We start from the raw sequence: 25,563 nt of genomic DNA on the forward strand, positions 1-25,563 counted from the left end.
CCCTGCATGGCTGCAGTACCGGTGGCGATGATCAGTCCTGGTGCCGACTCCTTGGACAGAATGGGCATCCTGCGCAGCTGGAAATTCAGCAGCTGGCTCAGGCGCTGGGCTAGGTGGAGGGAGCAGCCCTGGGAGAACTGGAAAAGCAAAACACAGTTCATTATTCCTCCATCGGGTGCCCTCGTCCCACCGAGTCTGGCTATCTCCACTTGGAGGGATGCTCTCCGAGCGGGATTGCGCTCCAGCCTCTTTTGGAGGATGTTTCTCCCTGCCCTGCACTACCTCACAGTCTATCCGCTCCCCATAGCGCGTCTGCGCTGGGGGCTGCAGCAGCTCCCAGGTCCCCCCTTTGTCAAAGGTGATGACGGAGCGCATGTTCTCCTCGCTGAAGGAGCCGTTGATCAGGGTGGCGATGTAGACACCCCGCACGCCTTCAACACGATGGAAGTCTGCAAAGGGCTCGTTGGCAAAATACCTGCGAGGGAATGCAAAGGTAGGATCAGTGAATCGCAGCCTCCCTCGTCTGGGGAGTGGGAGAATATCAAGCCTGGAGATCAGGGCAATGCTTTGATCAAACACTACAATGATTATGTCTGATATTCCCCTTAGGCACATCCCATGTTACCTGACTAAGGTGTCACTTCCAGCTCCTCCCGGGCTGTAGTAGAGCACGTTTTCTAAAGACAAGGAGAACTTCAGGCCTTCTGCCTCTGAGATGTAGAGGTTGGTACGGTTGTCATCATGGCTGACACACACAAACACCTGGTCCTCCGAGGCATCGGCAACATAATATTCCTTAGGAATGTAAATGACAGGTGAGCAGGCTTCATAGGTGTGGGCATACAAGCAGGGTTTACATACAGACTGGTTTAGTGCTTCCTTTTAACTGGCTTAACGTTACCCTTCCCTACACCCATGTGTATTTCTGCTCAGCCCATCCCCTCCCCAAGCAGGATCATACGAGGTCCAGCTCCTGCAGTGTCTAGTGAAAGGCAGAGAATTGGTGTTGACATCTGAGGGTATCCTTGGCACAGGAGGGAGAGAGGAGGAGGTCCCCTTGGAAAGCATCACTTACCTTAATTGGATGCTTGGTTACGAACTGTGCCACACGCATCGGCTTGCGGTTGAAGGAAACCCAGAGCTGGACCGAAGGCGGCTGCGAGCCGCCTGGCAAACGCTGCGGCAGAGCAGAGGGATGTGTTAGGAGCAGCTCTCACCCCCCAAATCACCTTCATCTCCCGCGGCAGCCAAAAGGCAGCCTGGGGCAGACCCACACAGTGTGATGGGTCTCTATTTGTATGCAGGCAAAACATGGCCTGTGAGTGATGGAGACCAGCGCTCTGCTCAAGGTCTTCAGGTGGAGGTAAGGAGGCTGGATTTAGGGGTTTAATTCCTCCTCTTTCTGCAGAGCAGTTTGTCCTTGCCTCCCTATTTTTAGCAATTTGCACAAAACGAAAGGCGCCAGCAGGAAGCCGAAAAAGTAACAGGCTGGGGGCAACCTGTTTCGTATGGGATGCCAATGGTAAGAACCTAAACCCAGATTTAGGCTCCAAAAATAAGTGGCCTGGTTTTCCCAGGCTCCGTATTGCTAAGCAACCGTGACTCCCACGGGAAGGAGCACAAGTCAGAGTCCTGGGTGCCTCTAACACCCAGCCTGGCCTCTCCCCATTGCGCTGCTCCCATTGCAGCCCAGCTTTGATGCAAGTGCCTGATTCCAGACCTGGGGATGTCATTTCCAAATCTGGGGTTTGCAGCCAGGCTGGCCTCCCTCCCAGTGCCTGTGTTTCCCATCAGTCTTTGCCTGAGCACGGAATACAAGGGATTTCAATGTTGTTTAATGCAACACCAGTGATTAGAGCTGTACAGAGAAGCGTGACGGTGACTCTGAGCCTTCCAGAAGCAGAAAGAACCCCCAGATTGAATTCATGCATGGAAAGGCCCCTATACAAACCTGCCTCGCACTCTCAGGATGTTGCTCTGTGAGCCTGGTGGCTTCTGCACAGACACAACCACCCCCCCGTGTCTCACCAAACGCCAACAGCAAGCCTAGATAACATCTCCTGCAAACCACAGCAGGCTTCAGAGCAGGCATAGTGCCAAGGGGATGGGCCCCAAGAGTTGCAGGCTGTGCTACCTGCAAGAGAGACTTCTGAGAAACAGAAAGTGCTCTGCAAACACGTCCCCTGGCAACGTAGGAAACTCTACGTGGTTTTGCAAGGAGTCACCCCTAAATGGCAAAGGTTGCTCATTAAAGCAGGCTCGATGGCAGCAGCAGGCGAGGAAAGCAATGCTGGCATGTTCTGGAAGGAATAGGACTCTACCCCTCTGGTGTTGTGGCTCTGATTGTCTAGAAAGGACTTGCCCTCAGAGAAAGCACAGATGCCTTCTAGCTTGCTTTCAGGTTGGTCTGAAACTGTCCCACAGCTGCAAAAGGTATAGGGGGGCCCTGGTTGCAGGGGGACCAAAAGGCAGCTTTCACCCATCCTCTTTTCTTAGGAAAGGAGACTGAAAATCCAGCTTTCTTTCCAGGCTGGAGCACATTCGGCTACATGGACCTCGTCCACGTTTGACAGTAATCCTCTCTGACAAGCGGCCTCCTGACCACCAAGCTGCTGCACCACATCCCCCTTCTCCTCACCGGCTTTCCCAGGCATCCTGTGGCTTTTCCTGGATCCCAGCACTTCCCAAGCTGACCTAGTTCTGCCCAGCCTGCAGAAAAGCACCGACCATCACCCTCGGTGGTGTTTCTCGCATGATACTCACCACAGATTTGGTTGCAAACATGTATTTGTCCCTGAGCTGGAAGTCTTCAACATCCTCCAGGATTATCTCTTTATTTTCTCGGCTTTGAAAGAAATCAGTGCTGCGAATGACAGTGGAAGCCCCAGAAGGCTCGTGCCGCTCGATGTACACTGTATTTGGCTTGTCATAGGGCTCAACCCCCCTGGAAAGGACAACGAGAGAGGTGGTGGTGGTAGCTCTGCACCCAGAGCAATGCAGAAGGCAGCAAGTAACAAGGAGCAGGAATGCTTTTAAGAGATGGGGTTGGGGACAGGTAAGAAGCAGGGTAAATGTGGAGCACCCCTGGTTGTATGTGTTGTTGGCTGTCTCTTGTCCTCGTGGTACAGGGTCTCTGCTGGGTTTGGTACCCATGTCCTTGGTTTGCACAGAGCAGCAAATGAGGCAAGAAGTGAGGCGTGAGAGAAGACAGGAGCTGGGCAGGTATCAATACATACGCAGGTGTGATACATACCAAGAGAAAGACTTCACATGTTCCTGAATCATTATCCAGGTCTGGCCAAAATCATCTGATTTCCAGAGCTGCAATGACAAAAAGAAAGATGCCAGTGGGACTGGACAACCAAAAGAGACCCAATCCCTTAAGGAGACCCAGTCTGAGGCAGCAAAAACAGGATGGACATGTGTCCATCACAAAACCATTAACTACTTTGATGACTTCTCTTTACATGGCAGCTACCTGGAACAACAGCAATCTTTATAGCTTCAGGAGAGTAACCTAAACCAGCAAAATTTGTCTTACAGCCTCCTACCCAAAGGGTTTCCCACTGTCTGTTGCCCACCTGGTTTTACACTAACTCAGACATAACAATAACGTGGTGTGATGTACCGATGAAGGGCGACAGCAAGGGTAAATATCTGGGCAGAGCCTCCTCCCCCTTGGAGGCTGTTGCATCCCCAAGCACAGCGACAGGCTGTTGTTGTGAACATCAGTAAGGTAAAGGTCAGGAGGAGAGATAGCATCTTCCACTGCACCAAGGAGAGCAGCAGCAACGAACACACCAGCCCGCAGGCACATCAGCTCCCCTGCGGATCCTGTCCCCCAAAGGTGTCCCTGAAACCAAGCACTGTGCTGGCACCCAAACTGTGACTTTTGCCTCTGTTTTGCAGGTACATGGATACGGGCAGCCAGACCCCAGCCTCAACAGCCAGGCCAGCAGGGAAGGTATTGCTCCTAGCCAGCTCCATCCCCCTTGGAAGGCATCAGTGGCACCCAGCACGCACCCGGTTACCACCAGACTGCAAACACTGCATCCCCATTCACATGCTGGAGGATGCTTGTTTTGCTTAAGCTGCCTGGGTCTATCTGGAGATGTTGTAATTATTTACAATCTTTGCCCAATAGCTCCAGGGGAAAAAAACAAAAGTGTTTGTTTTCAAGAAGCAATTTGTTGTGCAAGACCGAAAGCCAAACCACATGCCCACATGAAATACTGCAGAGGTCAGTCCTGCCTCAGTGCCAGCACTCCGTGGCGAGTTACAGCTGCAGTAGCTGGGGAGATCAATACAGCCAGGAGAAGCCTGGAGGGACCAGAATATACGAAGGAAAAGGGAGAGGAAATCTTTAAGGAAGCCATGCTACAGGTACTACAAACTCGCTGCTGCAGAGGTCAGAAACCAGACTGACCTGTAGGAAATGGGTGTCTTGGCCAGTCTGGGACAGCTCTGCATGCAGCAGTCTGAGATCAGACACCCTGCACAGTCAAAGCGTGAACCCACATGGTGCTGGCATAGGGCAGGGTGTCTCTTGGCTCACTGTAAGGTCTATGGGGCCTGGGGGAATGCCACAGCAGAGGCAGGATGCTGGCCCTCCCATCTAAGCAGAAGTGCTCACCTGTTTCTTCGGATGAGACCTGTCGAAGCCCAAGAGGAGGTTGGGGTTCCTGCTGTGGAGGAGGAGATCTGCTGCTCTGAAGGGGATCGAGAAGCCCTGGATAGTGCTGCAGAAGTCGGTGGTGATCCAGAGGTACGGGACAAAGGCATCCACGAAGATATACTGGGAAGAGAGGGACCAGCAAGGAAGAAGGAGAGCAGGCAGTCAGGCTCCAGGAGGTCAGAGCAGAGCTCAGGCTAGCAATAACAAAGGCACGCATCCCGGGGGAGCCTTTGGGAGGGCAAACTCTGCAAGAAAGGAATTTGCCTGCCAGGAGAAAGGTGACCTTGGTGTAGATAGATAAAGCCTGAATTAACATTTGCGGCTGTAGCTCTGTAACAACACTAGTGATGGCAACACAGCTTGTCACTCTATAGGGACGAGTTGCTAAGGATGCAGTGCCTTTACAGATACTCCTCCTGTACCAAGGAGCAGCTGTACTGCTATGGGCACTGCCACCATGGCACCGAGGACCACGCATGTTTGTGCTGTTGGTGGCAATGAAGTGGCCCTGCCCTGCAGCCTCCTCACCCTCTTGTTGTCAGCTGGGCTGTGGTAGAACTGAGCTATGGCCACCTCGCTGCTGTTCCCCGTGCTGAAGCCGAACCTCTCCGAAATCTTCTTAAAACTCTTCCCGTAGTCGTAAGATATGTAAACCTGCAAAGGAGAAGCCCCACAGTGACACCGTGCCTGGTACAGCAGCAGAGCAGGAGCCCCAGGGCAGCACCGGGCTGCATGACTTACATCGCTGTTTTTAGGACCCAGCAAAGACAGGCTGTCTCTGGCCAAGGCCACGATCACGTTGCTCTTCTCTCCAGCCCAGTGAACGACCATCTGATTGTGGGAATCGTTGAGGCTGACCTGGAACACCAAGGAAAAGGGCACCCTGAGGCCCAGCTCCACACCACACAGTGGTGGTCCAGCATGGCCCCACGTAAAGCAGCATCTTTCATGAGCGCGTTGGCAATATGCGTGCTAGTTTTCCCTTTATAGAAATAGGATTTGGGAGATGTGAGAATGAAAACTAAAGCCAAGGACAGAGATAGGATCTCAAATCCAGGCTAACTAGGTGAAGGGCCACAGGGAAACAGGTCTGCAGCGAGTTCTTCTGTACCATGAAGGACGTGCTGGTTTCCAACACAAATGCAGCCATACACGATCCCGTTATCCCCTGTGTGTGCATTGGTACCTGGCAGCACTGTATCAGCACCAGTCATGAAGGACCACTTTTGATGGGGAAGCTATCTCAGCACCACTGTGGCTGGAGCTGAGGGTGCAAGAGCCTCTGGGCAAGCCTGTAGTAACCATGAGCAGCAAGCAGTGGCCATAGCTCAGCCACGGATGTGCATGCCTGAGCCCCTGCACACCACTATAGCTGCAGCTCAGCCAATGGCTGGTGACTCCTAAGCTCACGGGAAGCTGTAAAAATACAGGGCTAAGCCTTCCTTAGGCCTGGTACCCTGTGGCTCCTGCTGTGACCCCAGGATCAACAAGGTAAGAGGCTGATTTAACCTCCATCACTGACTGGCAAGTAAAATGCTTGGGAAAAACAAGGTCTTTATTCTGGAAGAGAGAGGGGTGCAAGTGAAGCAGAAGCCCTCAAATCCCTCTTATGCAATAAGTTCATATAAGCAGGGGGGAATTAATCAAACCTCCATGGCTCCGAGCTACACTGCCTGCCTCGCCAGAGGACCCCCTCCCCACCATGCAAACTATGCTGTAGTACCCAGATAGCAAACACAGCAGAGATTTAGGTCAGGCAGCAGCAGCTACAAAGCAAGCCAGCAGTAGCCTTGTGTGCCCGCTGGAAAATAAAGCAGCGATGCTGTTTGAGGATGCAGGGGAAACAGGGCAGAGAAGGAATTGCTGATGCCCATAGAGACAGCTTTGGGTTTGAAATCCAGAGCAGCTCCCAGCTCCAATCACCCTCCTGTCCTTTAAAAGCAGAATAACCCCATCTGTTATCTCCTACATCTCTCTTTCAGCAGCACTTTGCATTTTTGCTCTCTACAGGAAATCCAGCACTAGGACAGCTTCAGAACCTGAAAACCACAGGAGACTCCTGCCTGCATCTTGCTTTGAGCTCAGCAATAAAGCTCTACAGCTTTCCCCTCCATGGCCTAAAAGACATGGTAAGCCCCAGGTAGATGTATTCTCAGAGCAGGGACACTTGTGTCAGTCCCAAAGGCCAAGGACACCTGTCTGGGCTTTTTGGAGCCAGCTGAGCCTCCTTATTCATTAGCCATATGACTTTAGGCAGCATAATTAGGGCAGAGCCCCTGTATAAAGGCCAAACTGGGGTTGAACAAGGTTTGGTCCTCTTTTAGGAGGCAGGAACAAAAAGCAGCACTGAGTACATAGGGACTGTGCTCAGCTGAAAGTTTAGGAGTAGCTGAAGACTGCTGGAGCGTGCCTTAGTAAAGAGAGAGAAGACAACAGAGGGATGCCTTATGCTGTAAGTCTCCCTTACTCCCCATGAAGGGGCTCATGCAGCAGCTTGTCAGGTTTAGGAGCCTCACCCATTAGTGTCTGCCTGTTCCTGGTGCAGGACACCACAGCCAGCAGCCCTGCTATGGCCCTTTGGAGCTTTGTGGGGACCCAAATGGCTCAGGGGAGCCACAAACAGGACCCCAGGTCTTTGCTGTCTGGCAAAGGACACGTGGGGCATTGTGGCCCAAGTGAAAAGCACTTGATGTCTCATTGTCCAGGATGCTTTTTGTGCCCTAGCTTTGCAATAAGGCTGTGGTTATCCCCAGCATGAGTAACCCTGCCCTGCTTGCTGGGATAAGGTTTGTTTGGTAGAAGCTCAGTGTTCCAGGCTTCCCTAACAGGGGAAACCTTTCTCAGGAACTGGTTTAACCTATGAAAGGGCAATGGCTGGTACCTAACAGAAACATCATTTAGCATAAACTCCTCTTAATGGGGAAGTGCTTTGGTCTTTGCCAAGTGATTAAGTGTATATGAAATATGCATGAAATTCTAACTTGTCCTCCTAATATGCAAGATGCCAAAGGAAGTCCAGGAGGGGAGAACTGGAGCCAAGGCATAGCAGAGGCTGTTTGTAGCTCTGGTTAATGTAGTTAATGCTGCTAGCTTTGCTCACACCAGATATTGATTTTTCTGCTAACAGTATCTTCCAATGACTTAATCCCCTGCAAAAATGAGGAGAGAAAATAGCCCCTGGAGCTGCTGTCCCATGAAGCACACCCCAGGGCAGGTAAGAGCTCCCTTGTGGCTCAACCCACCCTGGGCTGGGAGGGGGAATGTTGTCTGGATGTGTGGTACTCTGCTGAGACAATAGTACTGCCTTGCCCTACTGAGGCAATGACAACGGGTAGGTGAGTGGACCTGGGTGCAAAGTGTGCAGTGCCAAGCTCCTTAAGCACCCAGTGCTGGGGGGAGTGCCCTGATCCTGTGTTCCTCAGCACCTGCAATTCCTAAGTGGCAGCTCCTCTTCCCCTCACATCATTTTCAGTTGGTTATGCCCAGATTTAGAGAGGTTAGTGCTCATCAGGGGTGGCTCACCCCTTGCACTGATGAATGCAGCGGTAGCAGGCCAGGGGATGAGAGACTGTGGCATGGGTACCTCACTATAGCTGCTCTCATGGCTGCATCTCAAGCCTTTCCATCACTGAAGGACTCTAAATCTGAGCCTTTGAACCACCAGTGAGGTCGAGATGCTCTGCGTGGGAAGTATGAACATCCCCATGCAGAAATCACACCATTAGCTGTGATGAACTGCAAGCAGCTACACTAGTGACTTGTAACAGTGCCTCGCACCCGTGCGCAGCGACAAGTGTCAGGACAGCATTAGGGGCTATTCTAGGTGCTGAGTAAGCTTGGAAGCTAACTGTGTGTGTCGATGGGTTTGCTCTGTTGAGGATTAATGTTCTGGCTATAGGACTTGGACCGCAGCTCGACCCAGGCGCTTGCTATTAATCAGGAGGTGACGCAGTGCGACTGATAGGGACTGAAGCTCAATGCTGTAAAATCAGGGGTGTGCAGAAAAAAGAGACCTGAGGATCATTTATGTGTTTTCTTGTCCGGATTATGCAAGTGGAGATGGGATGCCTACAAATAATGCCTAGGAGATTTCTGAGTAGTTAATGGGTTATTACTATGGCTTGATAAGTGAGGGCATTGCAGAGCAATGCGTCTGTGTAGTGATGAATGGCTGTTGGAACCCTCAAAGTTTAGCCAGCAACTCAAATCTTGACTTGAAGTCTGTCAGGAGATGCTTGTGGAAGGGGAATCAGCTAAACATTTGGTACCCAATAGCCAGGGGAGTGAGGATGGGGCTGAAGAAAGCTATTGCTGATAGGAGTAAGAAGTGAAGTCGCAGCTCTGTTAGCACAGGCTTTAAAAGGCACGGCGCTCTCACCAGGCTCCTCATCATTCCAGCTCGCTGGAAGCTGCAGTGGACAAGTGCCGGGCCTGTGCGTCCCGGTTTCCTCTGCTCCCCCCCGGCAAGGCTTACGCAATAGCCTGGCATCGTGGAAAGTCGAGTGTCATGGGTGGCTGCTGCATTCCCGGCACGCCACGCTCCCACTAAAGCTTCATTACTGCACCTTCTGCTCTGCGCCCGAGCATCTGCTTCTAGCCCTGCCGTGGTATTTGAAAACACAGGCTGTGCCTGCCATAGCGCTGCTTGTGGCTTGGACTGAAAATGCCAGGGTCTGAAATCATTGATATGAAACACGGGTGACTCATTTCACAGAGTGCCAGGCCCATGTTAATTTTGTTAATACTGAAATCATCTGCTTTGCAAGGCTGTTTTCTCTCTGCTACCAGCAATAGAGCTCTCTGTTAGCTGTTGTTCCTAAGGAGGAAGGAGGGGGGAGATGAGGTTGAGGCATGAGTCCTGCTTACCCCAGAAATGAGCAGGTCCCTCAGTGAGAGGGTCCCAGAGGTTGGGGGATGACAGAGAATTGAGGTTGCGCTGGTAAATTTGGGCAAGTGCTGCTGAAAATCACTCCTCCATAACTAAGGCACGGAGGAAAGCAGCAGAAAAGGTCTAAAGCGCTGCCGGTGAAGCGTGCCATGAGCTGGTTATTACAGCTACAGAAGCTTAAGCGATGCCTCTGGGACGCTGCAACGCTTGCTTAGTCCAACAGCAGGATCCGAGAGGAACCTGCTGAAGGGAAAACAATGAATAAACCCACAAATACCTTCCTGGCTGCTACCCTGCCAGGAGCAGGAATTGTGTAGCTTCCAAAGACCTGTCTCTCCTGGCAAGCTCAGGCACAAGAGTGAGTGCCAGGAGCTGGGAACCTTTGCAGGGCGGCTGGGAAAGGGGCAGATGCAGTGATGGGAAGGGCTATCTGCCAACACGAGGAAGGATGAAAAGGCTGAGGAGTTCTCCTCCTCAGCCCTTTGTTAGGACATGCCATCACCACCCAGTGCACCTCCATCATCTAAAGTCTGATCTGGGAAGGTCTCTGCCAGGCTGGCAAACTAGGTCAAAATTAAGTACGGTTCAGTTCCAACGCAGTGATTGATGTGTCCATTCACATAGCTGGATGGCATTTGCCCTGCACTTCTCTCCTTCTCTGAAAGAAGAAAGGCTCTTTGGCAGTTTGCAGGTTGGGAGGGAAGGGAGCTAAGGTGGGACTCCCTACCTGGGATGTCCTAATGGCCTCAGAAGAAGAGAAACTTCAGCTCTCTCTGCTCAGGCTCTATCCTGATCATAAACTCATAGTGTTTTAGGGTAGTTTGCCAACATGACCCAGGCCACTCTTCTCCTTTGCACTGAAGGCAGGTTTGGATGTCACCAGGAAACAAGAAGCTTGAGAGCAATGAAGTCAATTGCCCCAGAAGGGAAGGAGATGCGCTGGTTGTTAGGGCAGGCAGTAATGCTGGTTCGGCGGATGGGGAGGCACAGAGGTGATGGCCAGGCACAGAGTAGGAGGTGGGGGGGAGTCTCAAGGCCTCAAAGCAGCAAAATGGAGGGTGATTTGGCTGCTGCAGAAGCAGCCAGTGGCTAGATATAAGATGCCTTTAGTCTCAGCATGGTTTAAGGCAAAGGTTTCTTGTGAGTTGCATGATTTTGGGGGAGGTTTCAGATAAGCCCTTTCCAAAGAAGGGAAAGGGCTGTCTGCAGACAAAGGTTAGACCTGTACGTGTGTATTTGCAGCCCAGCAGTGTAAATGCTCTCTGTAACTGTGATTCTCTCTCTTGCCCCTCAAGACTGGCAGACAGAGGCTGGCCTCCTGTTCTAGCTACGACACGACACTCGCTGGACACCAGCCTTATGGGCACCGAAGATGCTTCAGCCCAGCACACAGGTAGGCAGCCAAAGTGGCTGCTTTTCTTTCCCTTCTCTGTTGCATTAAGTGAAGTCCTTGCAGGTGATGCGGTTTATGGCTGGTTTTCCCTAAGAGGGGACAGGATTTACAGGATGTGCCCCGGAAATATAAAACCCTGGAGCCAAGTACCCTTATCCAGGTCTGAGTAGGGATGTGTAGGCAAGAGCATGGAGGCTGTTAAAGGACTGGAAGGTGAGCTGCAGCCTTGGTATTCAGGGACCTATAACAGGAAAAGGAGAGCAGTGTGTGCTGTGGTTGCTGGAAGGGGTTTGGGGAGTGCTGCTGAACCTGGGGGGTGTAGGCAGCATTTGTCTTGCCATGGGGATGCTCCTCTGCTGTCAGTGGCAGCCTAGAAAAGACCTGTCTCACATGAGTGCTTGCTTTGTGCCGGTCTGTCCCCTGTAACGCTCGCCAAGAGTCCCGTAGAAGTGAGGGCTGTGCAAGGGAACAAAACCCACTCTGTCTCAAAGCTGATGGTATCTGGAATCGTGTGTTTGGTGTCTTGGTTGCTGGTGCTTTTGGAGTGAGAAAAGCAGAGGTAAAGCTACAAAGGCACAGGGTTTTAGGCTGCTGGTCATCTTATTCATTGAGGTTCCAGAAAGTTTTGCCACACATGCAAGCTGCGGAAGCCTGCCCAGCAAGGATGTGATCTATGGTGAGGATCTGGACGAGGAATCTTATGTCTTTGGTGTCTATGGCAAGAGGGCTCTGAGCCTGTGTTTGTTACTGACTGTGTTTGGCTCCTGAGGAGCCACAAGGGTTTGGACTTTCTTCCTCTCCTTGCTTGTGGCTTGTGTGAGGCATCCTTCCCTCTTGCTCTGGTCCCCCAGCGTCATCACCCATGGTAGCAACAGGCAGCACTGACCTTCTGCACTGTGCTTTCCTTAACCTCAGAGCTAGGCTGGGCTCTAAGCTGTCCTACGAGGCTGTGTTCAGACCACAGTTGAGAGCTGGGGAAGGGCAGGGAATTTCAGGGCACAAGCCAGCACGTAGCATATGGCTAAACAACCTGCCAAATGCACAGGAGCAGGATGTGTCCCAGATAAGGGACTGCAGTAGCACAGCACTAGGATGCTCGGTCCAAGCATTGCTTCTTATGATGATGTCCCTGATACAGGACCACTTTTTGACTGCAGGATTTTCTGGTGCCAGTGCCCAGAGGACTTGGGGATCATTAGGTTCTTGTGACAAGTTGTGAGACCCCTCAGCATCACGTGCACAGCTTTCTGGCTTCCTAGGTGTTAGCATCTCCATGCGGTCAGATCTGTACAGGGGCTAGGACACACAGGCTCCCTCTTGTCCCTTTTTATTAAAGCAGACCCTGATTTAAAGCCCTGTGTAGTGCCAATAAACTCTTCCTGGTGACACGAAGGACCTGGGCTTTAAAACTCGTACATCCTGTTCTCCAGGCAAATCCCCTCTGAAAGCTCAAGGCAACAAGGAAAGACCAAACAGTGGCAAACTGTTGAACTGCTTCCTATTAGTTCTGTTGTGGATAGCACCAAGGTTACTGCACTGCCTTTTAGCTGCAGCTGTATGACCAAGCAATAGCGGCTGCTCCTACCAAAGCAGCTCTTTACCTGCCCCGGGCAGGTGGCTGAGATGAAAGCCATGGGGAGACAGAAGGGCAAGTGCCACAAATGTCTTGCTGTGGATGAGAACCAAGTGCCATGTTTGTTCTAAAATGGGGGAGCTGAGTTATGCTAAACCCAGCCAAATGTTGAGGAGGTAGAAGAGGAGGCGAAGCAGATTTTCAAGGCAAGGAGGAACAGCTTTTTCTGTCCTTTACATGGGGAAATGAGAGCAGGGCTTTAGGAGCAGCACCAGCCCCTTGTGTGCCCCTCGAGCAGCTCTGCAGCCAGCCCTGCCTCACGGCCGGCTCTTTCTCATCCTACAAGTAACAAAAAGGGGAAATCATAGGGCACCCAAAAGTGAAAGTGCTATCTAAGGAGGTAAATGCAGATGTTCCTCTGCCGGCTGGTGTCCCCGTGTCCCCCCTCTAGCAGCCTTTCAGACACATGATAGGACACAGGCAGCATAAGCAAGGAGGGTTAAGTGGGGCAGAATCTTTAAGGCTGAAGCTTTCCATTGCAGGCACCCGGGCAGCTCGAGTATAATTCCTTATCACCCCTAAAGTGATGGTTGTGTGGAAAAGGGAGGGCAAGGGGGAGCCTTTAGGGTCCTGCCAGCAAAACTTGCCAATGAATCAAGCCCAAGAAGGGATACTTTCAGAAATAGCAGTTTCTATGGTTTTTTTTTCTGATGAGCAAGTCCTCTCCCCCTCTTTCTCAAGGAGCAGTAGAGGATGGATTAAAAATGCAGTGGAGGAGCCCTTCTTAAGGAGAAGGTCACGGTGCCTCTTCCATCAGCCACCTCCCTCTGCCCAGCTCCTGAGCATCGAGATGCTCACCAAGAGCATCCCTGGGTGAGGAGCTGCTGCCCACCGCCCGCAGCAGGGAATCGCTTCCCATCCGGAGAACTAGCAGAGAGGGGACAACCTGGCCCATCTCCCTAGCGCATGCCCTTGGCCACCCGGCAGCTCCCGCTGGAAACGAACCCCGGAATATAACCCGCAAACCTGAGCAGTGCCACTACTTTGGGAAGGCTCTGGGAGAAACGGGAAGCGGAGGGGGTCAGGGATCAGCAGCGCGCTTCGAACGGGGCAGCGACCCGTACCCAGGGCCCGCCGGGCATCCCTATGGGGGGACCCCCTCCATCTCCCCGCCGCCAGCCCCGTGGGTACCGCGCCCGGTGCCCCCATCCCCTTCGCGTCTCACCTGCCCGTACACCTGGATGGGCTGCGGCGCGGGGTCGGCGTGCGGCGGCGGCGGCAGCAGCAGCGCGGGGTGCCCGCCCGCCGCCAGCAGCAGCAGCAGCAGCAGCAGCAGGAGGCGGCGGGGGAACGGCCCGGCCCGGCGCTCCCCGCCGCTGCTCCGCGTCGCCATGTTCGAGCCGCCGGGGGCCGCGGCCGGGGCCGGGCGGAGCGGAGCGGAGACGCCGCGCCGCCGCCCGGAGAGAATGTGCAATGGGCAGCGGAGCCGCTCCCCCCCCAACCCTCCCCGCGGGGTCCCCTCCCCGGAACAAGGCGCTGCGCCCTCCTCGGGGGGGGGATGCTCGGGACCCGAGCGAGGTACAGGGAAAGGATGGGGTTGGAATGAAGCCAAGCGGAATGACGAGAGATGGAGGGAAATTGCACGAGAGTCAATGGGATAAACTCAAAACAAAACGCGTCAAAAGCATTGCAGCATCTTCCTGCTGCGGGGATGCGTGAGGGTTTCAACCCACCCTCCCCCAGAAGAGCAAAGCTGCACTTTTCCTCCCCAGCAGTGCGTGACCCTCAGCCATAGGCCTAAAGTACCCCCAGTATCAGTGGGAAGTGGCGTGATTGTTCGTACAAGCACCCAGGCTGAGGTTTAAGTGTTCAGGATCTGCTTGGCTTGTGGTTTGGAACCCTTTCCAGCCTCCTGGAAGCTCTCTGCTGCTCGCTCCCACAGGTCCTGCTCACAGCAGTGTACCTGGTCCCTCTGCTTTCTCCAGGTCAGCTTCTAATCAGCTTCTCTGGTCTTTTATTTTCTGTTCCCAGGAAGCCCCCTTTGGTTTTAAACACCCACCAGCCTTGCACAGCCATGCAACTGGGGCAGCAATGGTCTTCCATGCATTGGTTTGAGGCTCCTTGCGATGTCTTACGTGTCATGGGAAAGAAGAGCAGCCAGTAGAGATGTCTCTTTCGTATAGCCAAAGATGTGTGAAGTCTGTGTGGTATAAATGCATAAGGGAGATGATCCTGCTGCTGTCCTGGTATTTCTAACACTGTTGGGAAAGCTTCAAAGACAATGGATGTGACCCAGCAGTGAAGGAATGGGAGTTTCTAAATCCCATGGACAGCACCAAGGCAGTCTCGTTCCCCCTCCCTTCACTTACTTTAACAGCAGAAACATTGTCCAGTGCTTTCCCTGAGGTGCTTTCACCTAGAAACCTAGTTAATGTATTTCAATTACCAAGTCAATACAATTATAAGCCCTCCTAATAAAGCTTTTAGCGGTCTTCACTCAGTGTAATGTCCCTCCAGAGGACTGGAGGTCACCATGGGTAAGGGCAGAGGGAGTTTTATTGCATGGGAATCCCAGTTTCACTCTGGAGTGGGCAGCTGAGAGGCACCCAAAAAGGCCATGGCATCATTCCCAAAAGCACTGCCATGTCCGGGTGTCCATCCCATTGCACATGAAATGACTGTTCTTTGCCAAATCCTCCCAAAAATCAGGAATAGTGTGAGGATAGGATAAGAAATAGTAAGAAATTAGCAACTGGCTTTGTTAGCACTTTGTAAAGGGAGGAATTTGATGAGTGGTGGGTTCAGCATCCTCCTCCTGGCCTCTGTTGAGCACTCCAAGCAATGGTTCCTGCTCCTGCCTTGGAACTCCCTGTGCCAGGTCCCTGTGGTGGGTGCAAGGGTGGTATCAAGGACTGCCTGGGTGAATGCAGTGCTGGTAAATGCTAGCAGATGAATAGCTCTTTCTGTGTGCAGGGAAACACACGTTTCCTTTGCCAAGGTATTTTTTTGTTTCTTGAAAAGAAAAAGGCTCCTGCTGTAGAGGGGAGGGGCAGCAGAGCAGAGTTGATTTGAAGGTCCATCTGGATTTCATCAGCAGCAAATACTGTGAACTCCAAGAGCAAGGCGAGGAGCCCCTGGCCCCCCAGGTTTCCTTCCCCTCTCCCATTCACCTTTTCCTGGTGTAGCTCTAGAGGTTTTGGAGGGTTTAAAGGACCACGGGGGCCAGAACAGCAGCCCCCCACAGAGCCTCAATGAGACTGTGGGTAGAGTTGTTTAAAGGATGCATTCATTCCATGTTGCTGGAATTGGGGAGTGTTTAAACAGCCTGATCTGAGCCCCAACAAGTGGGGATGCTGGGGATGAGAGCCCGTGAGCAAACCAAGGTGTGTGTCCAATGAGCAGGTCTCTGAGCAGAGCTGGGAATTTGCTTTTGTTCTGGTTTATGTGGGAAGGATGAGGGCACATCTCCCCTGGTAAAGTGGGCCCTTGATGATGCTGTAGTTTGCTAAAGCAATGGGGATGCCTGCTGGGGATGCCTGGGGCATTTGTGGATCTGTTCTGCAACTAAAGTACTTATTATGGTTTGTGTGATAGGTTTTCTCCTCAGCCCAGGGAATTATTGCCACAGAGGGGCCCTTCAGTGGCTGTCTGGCAGGTCTAACAGTCCCAGTGACCTTGGCACAAGGAGCTGCAATCTTAGAGCGCGCTCTCGCCCCAGTGCAGTTGATTTCCCTGTGCCTTCCCTTGCCTTTGTGCTTGACAAACATCCAAAGGCATTAGCATACGCTCAGCACTAACAGGCTATAAACCCTCAGTCCCGAGGAACCACCCCGGATAAGACATTCAAAGCCAGTAGTGTGCTGTCTTGTGAGCCCAGACCAGCCGTGCCTTAGGCAGTGTCTGGCAGCTCCGGGATGCCGCTCATGCATCCTGCAGCACAGCAAAACCTTTTCTGTCTCTGGGCCCCATGCTTCTGGGGCAGCAAGGAGGAGGAAGGCTGGCTGGCCATGCAGGTGCAGCTCCTGCTGCTGGTGTGCAACATCTCCATCTTGTGGTAACAGCAGCACCAGGGTCCCAAATACATAACTGCATTTGGCTGTCGACTGCTTCTCACTCCCCAAGTGTCTTCCCACGGATTTCCTGCTCCAAGGTATATGCCTGACCACCCTGGCAATGGTTTTGTGCACACTTTAGGGGTTGGCAAGCCCATTGCTGTGCATTAGGCTTACTGAAGGCAGACAGACAGGCTGACGAGAGAGCCTAAGGCTTTTCCCAAGGGTCTAATGTCAGGGAACATTAGGGCAAGGTTACCGTGGTGGTTTGCTGTGATTTGACGTGGGCTTTGCCTTGACCCTTGGCACTTCTCCGGGCTCCAAGTTAATCAGCAAACAGGGGTCAGGGTTCCCTGTGCAGCTGGGGGAGAGCAAGCTGTGCAGGGAGGTGAAAGCACAGCATGGCCCAGGCAGGTGACTGCACCAGCAGGAGAACAGGACCTCCCAGGGCAGGCTTTCCCTTGCGGCACAGGCATCTCTCATCCTGTTGGGTGCCACGTGGTGCAGCGATGTGACCTCGAGCTGTATCTTGCCTGTGGGATGGCTGAGATAGAGCATACTTCTGCAGGGAACAGCAGAATCCTTTGCTCTAAGGGGTTTTGTGTCGCTGTAACCCTGGAGGGGGCTCACCGGGCATAGGAGCCTGGCTGTATCATGCCAGGGAAACATACGTGTGCCCTATACTCCAGCACTGTCCACGTGCTGCATGTGAACAGCCTCTGGTGAAGTCCCAGCCCACCCTCACAGCTTTGCATCAGTCTGGATGTATGTTCTATTTTTCTATTTTAATTTCTATTCTAACAATAGAATATTATATATTCTATTTTTCAGGTGACATGAATGGCTTTAGGAGCGAGAGCAAAGGGACCATCCAACAGCCAAGTTGGCAAGTAAGATTTATTGAATGCAGGTCAGACCCCAAAGTGGGATGACCGGGTTTCAGCAGGAAGCACATCGGGCATTAAGAGGAAAAACCAGCCACGAGCCCTCAAGAGCAGAGCAGCCCCCACCCCTTCCTTCTGTGCTCCTACTCCTTCCCCAAACCCAATGTCCTCAGGGAGCCCTAGGGACCCACAGGACTCAATGCCTCTCTTTGTCCTACAGGATGCTGCTTCCAGGATGCACCCCTTCAGCACCCTGCAGGACATCCCTAAGAGAGAAGAAGGATGACAGCATGTCGAGCACTGAGGAATCACGCTGCGTCCTGAGGCCGCGCTGAGGAGCCATGGGGAGGATCCACATCATTCCAAAAGGTTGGTGTTTGCGGCTTTTTTTCGCGACACACAGCTCAAAAGAGACAGAAAACCAAAAAGCAGCATCTTCAGCATCTTGGCCGGACTTGACTGCACTCATCCCAATGGACTCCGTGTTGGCAGCGGCGGATCGGCGACAAAGGCATGGAGCACACACGAATGGAGACCCTGCTGCGAGCGTGTTATTGTTCTGCTTGTGCCATGTTATTGTTCTATCTGTGCCATTGTTCTTTTTGTAAAGCAGCAGCACAGTACTGAAGGGACCTTAGTAGAGATCCAAAGGCAGCTGAATTGGAACAGGGGGAGCAGGGCAGGTCTGTAATGTAGAGTGAGGCTGGACTCCGCCGTTTCGGGAGCAGGGAGGAAGGCTAGAGTGCTCACCACGAATCATCCTGTGTCAGTCATGCCATCAAGGGACAGGGGCTCTTTGCCTGTAGGAAAGTAGTCTCAAGGCCAGGGAGGAACAGGATGAGATGCAGCCGGGGAACCTCATCCCAGAGAAGGAATAGGCTGGGAAAGCCTACTCAGTTTTGGAAGCCGGGGCACCATTGGGTACCCCCGGCTCTTTCTCTCGGAGCTTGCGCAAGTAATCGTGGGGGCCTTTGCCCTCAAAGGCCGTGGGGCTCTTGTAGGAGCCACCGATCTTGTCCCAGAGGGTGAAGTACTGCCCATAGTTGTAGTCAAAGTACAAGTGGTGGTCGGTGTGGTGGGCTGAGCCGTTGATGATGTGCCGCAGGAGGCGAGGGACGCGGTAGTCGCCATCGTGAATGGAGATGGTCCAGACGTTGACGAAGATGTAGAGGCCCAAGTAGGTGACTTTGTGTAGGGGGAAGAGGAAGGGGTAGATGTGGTAGGGCAGGCTCTGCATGAAGCCATCGACAGGGTGGAAAGCATGGCTGGCGAAAGGCGTCGCAATCTTCCAGAGGTGGTGGGGCTTGTGGAAGCGCTGCAGGGAGAAGGTGCACTGTCAGTGCTCAAGGCTGATGGTGATGGTGCCCTCTTTTAGGGGGTTTTCTGGCCGGGGCAACTCATTGCCCAGGGGCTGTCACCACTCAAAGGGCAAGAGAAAGATGTACACCCTCATGGGCTTTTGGTTCCCACTGCGTTGTGGACTGAGGTGGCCTCCTACAGCCACACCAACCCCACTGTTCCACCCACATGCTCCCAGGGAGGAACATCTTAGTCATGGCCCTGGAATGGGATGAGGGCTCTTGTCTGGAACCCACCAGACCCATCTCGTACCTTATAGAACAGTTTGTGGTGGAGACCACGGTGTATCCAGTAGATGCCCATGTCAGTGAAGAATAGGAAGGACAGCATGCTGAGGAAGACACCGGACCAGCCTGGGGGAACAGGAGCGTTAGGGGTGCTAGAAGGCAGTGAGGAGCTGGGGTCTGCAGGGGCCAGGGAGGCACACTGGGGTCTGTCCCACCAGGGAGATAGGGTCAGACAGTCTCCTGGGACTTGGAAAAAGTGAGCCAGGCACTGGTTTATTGGGAGCAGCACCCAGGGAAGTGAAGGCCTTATTTTGTGGTGTGGGACATGTGTCAATCAGTCTGTCCCCAAGCCAAGGGTGATGGTCACTTCCTCATGCTGTCCTTAGGGGAACTTGGGATTGTGACTATTAGGTGGGACCAGCTGGAGGCAGGAGGTACCAGGGTGGACAGTTCTGGACTCTTACAAGGTGCATCATCATCAGGAGAAACAGGGGCATGCCACTAGCCAAAGCATTGGCCTGGCTGGGGACACAGGGGAGCAGCTCACCATACGGGGAGTCCTGGATGTTGTCATAGAGCTTGCTGTAGCCCCGCACCTCGGCGAAGAACAGGGCGACAGTGGGCACGCTGATCCAGGGCAGGGAGCGCAGCGCGTAGGTGATCTCCCGCTGCACTTGGTTCTGTGAGGATGCAGCAGGAGAGAGCGGTTGGGGGGCGAGGGTACTGCAGGAGGTGGGCAAGAGCCCCCAGAGCCCCCATGTCCCAGCCTCTCATGATATGTGTGCTGTGGTGTGGGGCACAGTGTGATGCCTGTCTGTGGAAAGCCATGCCCGCAGCACGACAGGGTGCTGGGTCTAATGCACTGTGCAGATGGTACTTGTTTCTGGTCAGGAATGAATGAGGGCATGGATGGGGACCAGAGGGATGAGTGAGGCAGCCTGTGGCTGTTGACGGTGGAGAGTGGGACGTGATGAGTTTATTGGTAGGGCTGGGTGTTTACTGGGGCAGGGGGTGACCCACAACTGGAGTGTTCAGTCCCAACCTTAGGAGGACAGGGCAGTCTGGCATCTCTGCCAGACTCATGTCAGGGGTGGTCTCTGAGCTTATCTCGGTGCCTTTAGGGGGCTTCTAGGGGCTCGGTTTGGAGGTTGAGGAGGGGATTAAGTCAGGCTTGTTGAGCCTGGAGAACAGAAAGCTCAGGGGAGACCTCGTAACTGTCTTCCAATATCTAAAGGGGGGCCTACAGGAAATCTGTAAGAAATATACAAGAAATGGTGGCACGCAGTGAGAGGACAGGGGGGAACAGTTGTAAACTGACAGAGGGAAGATTTAGATCAGATATTAGGAAGAAATTCTTTACTATGGGGATGGTGAAATGCTGGAACAGGTTGGCAAGAGAAGCTCGTGGTGTTCAAGGCTAGTTTGGATGGGGCTTGGAGCAACCTGGTCTAGCGAAAGGTGTCCTTGCCCTTCCTGCCCCTGGCAGGGGCTTGGAACAAGATGAGTTTTAAGGTCCCTTCCAGCCCAAACTATTCTGTGATTCTATGATCCCATGAGCAGGGGCTGATATATGGGAGAAAAGCAGGGGGGGTGGCCTGGGGTGCACCCACCTCTAGGAACTGAGGATGTTTCTTGAGTTCATGGTCAAAGATGAAGTAGTAGCTGAGGGTGCCAAAGAGGAGGTAGAGGGCGAGGGCCCCCAGGTTGGTGATGACGAAGAGGCTGAGGAGCTGGCGGAAGGGCTCGCCTTCGGGCCAGCCGGAGGGATACACGTAGGGTGTGAGGATGTGCTGGTCGGCAGCAGCCAGGACCAGGTCCATGGTGGCTCCTGCAGGAAAGAGAAAGGGTCAGTGTGACTGGTTGCGGGAGGTGTCCCACCTCTGCAGCCCCTGCTCAACCATGGGGCTTATAGGGGTCGGGTCCAAGCACTGCATTAGATCATGGGGGCAGAGAAGCCCTTAGATGCCTCACGCATGGTGGCAGGGAGGTCCTGACATGCCTCATGTACCTTAGCCAGGTGTGTTGTGAGGCATGTCAGGGAGATGGAGGTTGTGGGGTATAAAGCATCTTCCATGGTCTTTATGCCGCACAACAGGTACGGGCTCCCCTGTTTGTAGGACAGGGTCCCATCCGGGTGAAAGGGTGGCAGCGGTGTGTAGGCTTTGGGGAGCACAGGCTCCTGTTTTGGCCAGCATATGATGCACGGGGGGGGGGGGCATGGCAGCATCTGGAGGGCGATCCCAGCAGCGCCTATCGGCGGTCCCGGTGCGAGAGGGGCGATACCGGCGCAGGGGGTCGGGATTGATGCGTTTGGATGCGGAAACGCGTCCGGGCGCGGTGTCAGTGCCGGCGGCCCCGCGCCGTGCGTACCCCCCCCCCCCCCCCCCCCTCCGCGGTGCCCCCCTTCCCCGTGCCCCGGTCCCCCCGTACCTGCTGTGGGTCCCGGAGCGGCGGCGGCCAACCGGCGGGGGGGGGAAGGGACGGGGCGGGGCGGAGCCTCCCGGTATCGCCATGCGACGTCACCGGCGGGAGCGGCTCTCGCCACCGGCGGGGGCGGTGACGTTGCGGAGGGGCGGGGCTACGGCGGTGACGCGTGTAGGGGAAGCGGTCGGTGTGCGCGAAGGGATGCAGGAGGTGGGATGTCGGGATGCTCTTCCCTAGGAGGGTGGCAGTGCTCAAGGCCGGCTTGGAGCAACGTGCTCCAGTGGAAGGCGTCCCTGCCCCGTGCAAGTAGATGAGCGTTAACATCCCTTCGAACCCAAACCATTCCATGATAACCGAAACAGGTGGTTGTGTACACAGTATTTATTTCCAAAGGTCTGGAATGCATCTTGTTGTGTAAAGCAAAGCCCAGTTTGTCTGCTTTGGGTGAGCAGAGGAGGGGTTGCTGCGCTGCAGTGTGCTTCATGCTGCTGCTTCTCGTGTAGGGTCAATGGTGGTTTACTTCATGTTACTAAACACCTGTGTGCCCTGTGACCCATAGGGAGGCTGTGGGTGATGGGTTGTGTGCTAAGAAACCAGTCTGTCCTGATGGTAGGGATAAATACTGTGTAAGCTTTGCAGTGTGCATTAAGCCAAGTCAAAATGAAGGAATTTCCCAAGGCATGATTTGGAATGGGTAGGTCTATAGATGGTGATCCAAAGTCTGTGCAGATGCTTAAAAACCACTGCATATTCCGAGTTTTTTTTTTGCAGAACAATGTTCTGTTCTCAATGTCCCCGTTCTGCTTTTGTGAGCAGGAATTAAGGCATAAGTATGTAAGTGAGATGGCGGTGATTTAAACTGAGGCACGCAGGCCCTATAACCAAGAATTCGTAATCATTTCCATTGCTGTTTGTGGTGACAGGATAGCTGCAGTGGTGATTTCTCCTCCCTTTACCATAGAGGAGAAGCATGGGTGTGTTAATGCCTGTTTTCAGTCATGGGAGGATGGTACAGTAGCTTGATCTTTCAGTTGCCTGCTCTCATATTGTCATATTTTAGTTTGTGATTCTTTTCTATGGAGCTTAATTATCCTTTGATAAAAAAAAAGATAGTGTTCACTGATAATGTAGGAAGAAGGGCAGGAATACTGTCAATTGTCTTACAGGAGCCCTTAGGGACAAAGTCTGCTATGGTTCGTAAGGGGAACTTCACTTGCCCGAGTTAGTTTTTGTAGCGGTGATGAACAGGACACATGGATTGGGCAGTACGTGGCCCATTGTAAGCTCCAAAGAATCTCTGTAAAGGGCTGTGAGTGCCACAATTACATGAGGTTTCTGTCATTAAGTGCTGCAGGTTGTTTTATTGTTGGATTATGAAGATCTTGGTGTGTGTAGACTCGGTGTTGCAGTGATCACAGGGGAAGAGGCAGGATTGTCAGGAAATAAAAGGAGACAGTGATGCTGTGGATGGGGAACGGCTCATATGAGGGTTTCCTGATTCAAAGTGATGGATCTTGGAATCCATAGTAGCAAAGTCTGCAGTACAGACCAGGGCAGTCTGGGACAACTGGTGCCAGTGTGAGATAGTTCAGATTTACTAACTGGTATTCTAGTTGTCATTAAAAATGAAATCAAATGCTTCATAAACTAAAATGCATTGGTCGTAGCTTATCCTAAAGCATACTTGTTAACAGTGCAGGTAATAAGCCTGCATTATTTGTCTACCACCTTTGTAAAAAATCATATGAAAGAGTTAGATAATAAAATTAACTGCCCGGATTGCTAGTAGCTTATCCCTAAGAAGACTTGGGAATAGGGAGTGCAGGAAATAAGATTTTTAGGACACATCCTTTGATATTAAATTGTTGTTACATTAGGTAGTCTGGAGAAGACGAATTGAGGAGACCTGATGCTCTGGTAAAAATCTATCAAATAATAAAAGTAAATGAATTTTCAGTAGCTTATATAGGTAGATACTGGTGTGTGTGTATATATATATATATATATGCAGCTATATATATAGGGTACACAGTAACTTACATAAGTGTGTATATTTATGTATTATGGTATATATTCATTATATATGGGTATATATATGTATTTATATAGTTATATATAATATTTGTATTTATATTTATTTGTATGTATTTATAGATCCTTGAATAAAATATATTTGTGTTAATACATAATAGGGTGTTTATCACAGTATCACAGTATCACAGTATGCTGGAGATTGGAAGGGACCTCAAAAGATCATCTAGTCCAATCCCCCTGCCAGAGCAGGAACACCTAGATAACGTTACACAGGAATGTGTCCAGGCGGGCTTTGAATGTCTCCAGGGAAGGAGACTCCACAACCTCCCTGGGCAGCCCGTTCCAGTGTTCCGTCACCCTCACTGAGAAGAAGTTCCTTCTCAAGTTTAAGTGGAACCTCTTGTGTTCCAGCTTATACCCATTACCCCTTGTCCTATCATTGTTTGCCACTGAGTAGAGCCTGGCTCCATCCTCGTGACACTCCCCCTTTATATATTTATAGACACTTATAAGGTCACCCCTCAGTCTCCTCTTCTCTAAACTATAAAGACCCAGCTCCCTCAGTCTTTCCTCATAAGGGAGATGCTCCACTCCCTTAATCATCTTGGTTGCCCTGCGCTGGACTCTCTCCAGCAGCTCCCTGTCCTTCTTGAACTGAGGGGCCCAGAACTGGACACAATATTCCAGATGGGGTCTCACCAGGGCAGAGTAGAGGGGAAGGAGGACCTCTCTCGACCTACTAACCACCGCCCTTCTAATACATCCCAGGATGCCATTGGCCTTCTTAGCCACAAGGGCACAGTGTTGGCTCATGGTCATCCTGTCGTCCACTAGGACCCCCAGGTCCCTCTCCCCTACACTGCTCTCTAGCAGGTCGTTCCCCAACCTATACTGGAACCTGGGGTTGTTCCTGCCCAGATGCAGGACTCTACACTTTCCCTTGTTATATTTCATCCCGTTATTCCCTGCCCAACTCTCCAGCCTGTCCAGGTCTCGCTGGATGGCAGCACAGCCTTCTGGCGTGTCAGCCACTCCTCCCAGCTTAGTGTCATCAGCAAACTTGCTGATAGTACACTCAATTCCCTCATCTAAATCATTGATGAATATATTAAATAATACCGGTCCCAGTACTGACCCTTGAGGCACTCCACTAGTTACAGGCCTCCAACTAGACTCAGCCCCATAGACTACAACTCTCTGGCTTCTCTCCTTCAGCCAGTTCGCAGTCCACCTCACTACCTGGTCATCCAGTCCACACTTCCTCAATTTAGCCGTGAGGATGCTGTGGGAGACTGTGTCAAAGGCTTTGCTGAAGTCAAGGTAGACCACATCCACCGCTCTGCCATCATCCATCCACCGTGTTATTTCCTCATAAAAGGCTAAGAGATTGGTCAAACATGATTTCCCCCTGGTGAAGCCATGTTGACTGCCCCTCATAACCCTCTTATCCTTGATATGCTTTAAGATGGCACCAAGGACAAGGTGTTCCATCACTTTCCCAGGGATGGAGGTGAGGCTGACCGGTCTATAGTTACCCGGGTCCTCCTTCTTGCCCTTTTTGAAGACCGGAGTGACATTTGCCTTCCTCCAGTCCTCAGGCACCTCTCCCGTTTCCCAGGACTTGGTAAAGATGATGGCGAGTGGTCTAGCAATGACTTCCGCCAGTTCCCTCAGCACCCGCGGGTGCATCCCATCTGGACCCATGGATTTATGGACGTCCAGATTGCTCAACTGATCTCTAACCCATTCCTCATCGACTAAGGCAAGTCGCTCCGTTTACCTGACTTCATCTAAGGTCTCAGGGGTATAGGGCTCTTCAGGACTGCCTGCAGCAGAGTAGACAGAGACAAAGAAGGCATTCAGTAACTCTGCCATCTCTGCATCTTCTGTCACCAGGGCACCCATCCCGTTCATCAGTGGGCCTACATTGCCTCTGGTGTTAGTTTTGCCTGCCATGTACTTGAAAAAGCTCTTTTTGCTGTCCTTGACCCTTCTCGCCAGGTTTAATTCTAAGGAAGCCTTAGTCCTCCTAGCTGCCTTCCTACATCCCCTAG

The 25,563-nt window shown here is 52.4% G+C and overlaps 2 protein-coding genes and 1 long non-coding RNA gene across 4 annotated transcripts in view; 1 reads left to right on the top strand and 2 right to left on the bottom strand.

Moving 5' to 3' along the window:
• The window catches only part of SORL1 (sortilin related receptor 1), a 44,873-nt gene extending 30,921 nt beyond the window's left edge, over positions 1 to 13,952 (bottom strand). For both annotated transcript variants that reach the window (XM_062608825.1, XM_062608823.1), the window contains exons 1-10: positions 13,755 to 13,952; positions 5,417 to 5,533; positions 5,204 to 5,329; positions 4,634 to 4,795; positions 3,254 to 3,321; positions 2,764 to 2,944; positions 1,076 to 1,177; positions 626 to 795; positions 283 to 475; positions 20 to 137 (exon numbers count right to left, since the gene is read on the bottom strand). In XM_062608825.1, the coding sequence (XP_062464809.1) occupies positions 20 to 137; positions 283 to 475; positions 626 to 795; positions 1,076 to 1,177; positions 2,764 to 2,944; positions 3,254 to 3,321; positions 4,634 to 4,795; positions 5,204 to 5,329; positions 5,417 to 5,533; positions 13,755 to 13,922 (1,405 nt within the window). In that variant the 5' untranslated portion in view covers positions 13,923 to 13,952. The remainder of the gene's footprint in view (positions 1 to 19; positions 138 to 282; positions 476 to 625; positions 796 to 1,075; positions 1,178 to 2,763; positions 2,945 to 3,253; positions 3,322 to 4,633; positions 4,796 to 5,203; positions 5,330 to 5,416; positions 5,534 to 13,754) is intronic.
• On the top strand, positions 10,568 to 17,875 carry LOC134158663 (uncharacterized). The gene is made up of 2 exons (XR_009962847.1): positions 10,568 to 10,956; positions 17,413 to 17,875. It is a non-coding gene; the product is annotated as an uncharacterized LOC134158663 (long non-coding RNA).
• Positions 17,461 to 20,909, bottom strand: SC5D (sterol-C5-desaturase). Its single transcript, XM_062608841.1, has 4 exons — positions 20,662 to 20,909; positions 19,599 to 19,731; positions 19,077 to 19,177; positions 17,461 to 18,780 (listed from the first exon to the last, which is right to left on the bottom strand). The coding sequence occupies exons 1-4, from the start codon at positions 20,869 to 20,871 to the stop codon at positions 18,355 to 18,357; spliced, it is 870 nt and encodes a 289-aa protein (XP_062464825.1). The 5' UTR covers positions 20,872 to 20,909; the 3' UTR covers positions 17,461 to 18,354.
• Positions 20,910 to 25,563: the final 4,654 nt, after the last annotated feature.

The sequence above is a fragment of the Pezoporus occidentalis genome, unplaced genomic scaffold (assembly GCF_034315485.1).
Source record: "Pezoporus occidentalis ecotype Australia unplaced genomic scaffold, CSIRO_AGI_Poc_V1 ctg130, whole genome shotgun sequence".
NCBI lineage: Eukaryota > Metazoa > Chordata > Aves > Psittaciformes > Psittacidae > Pezoporus > Pezoporus occidentalis.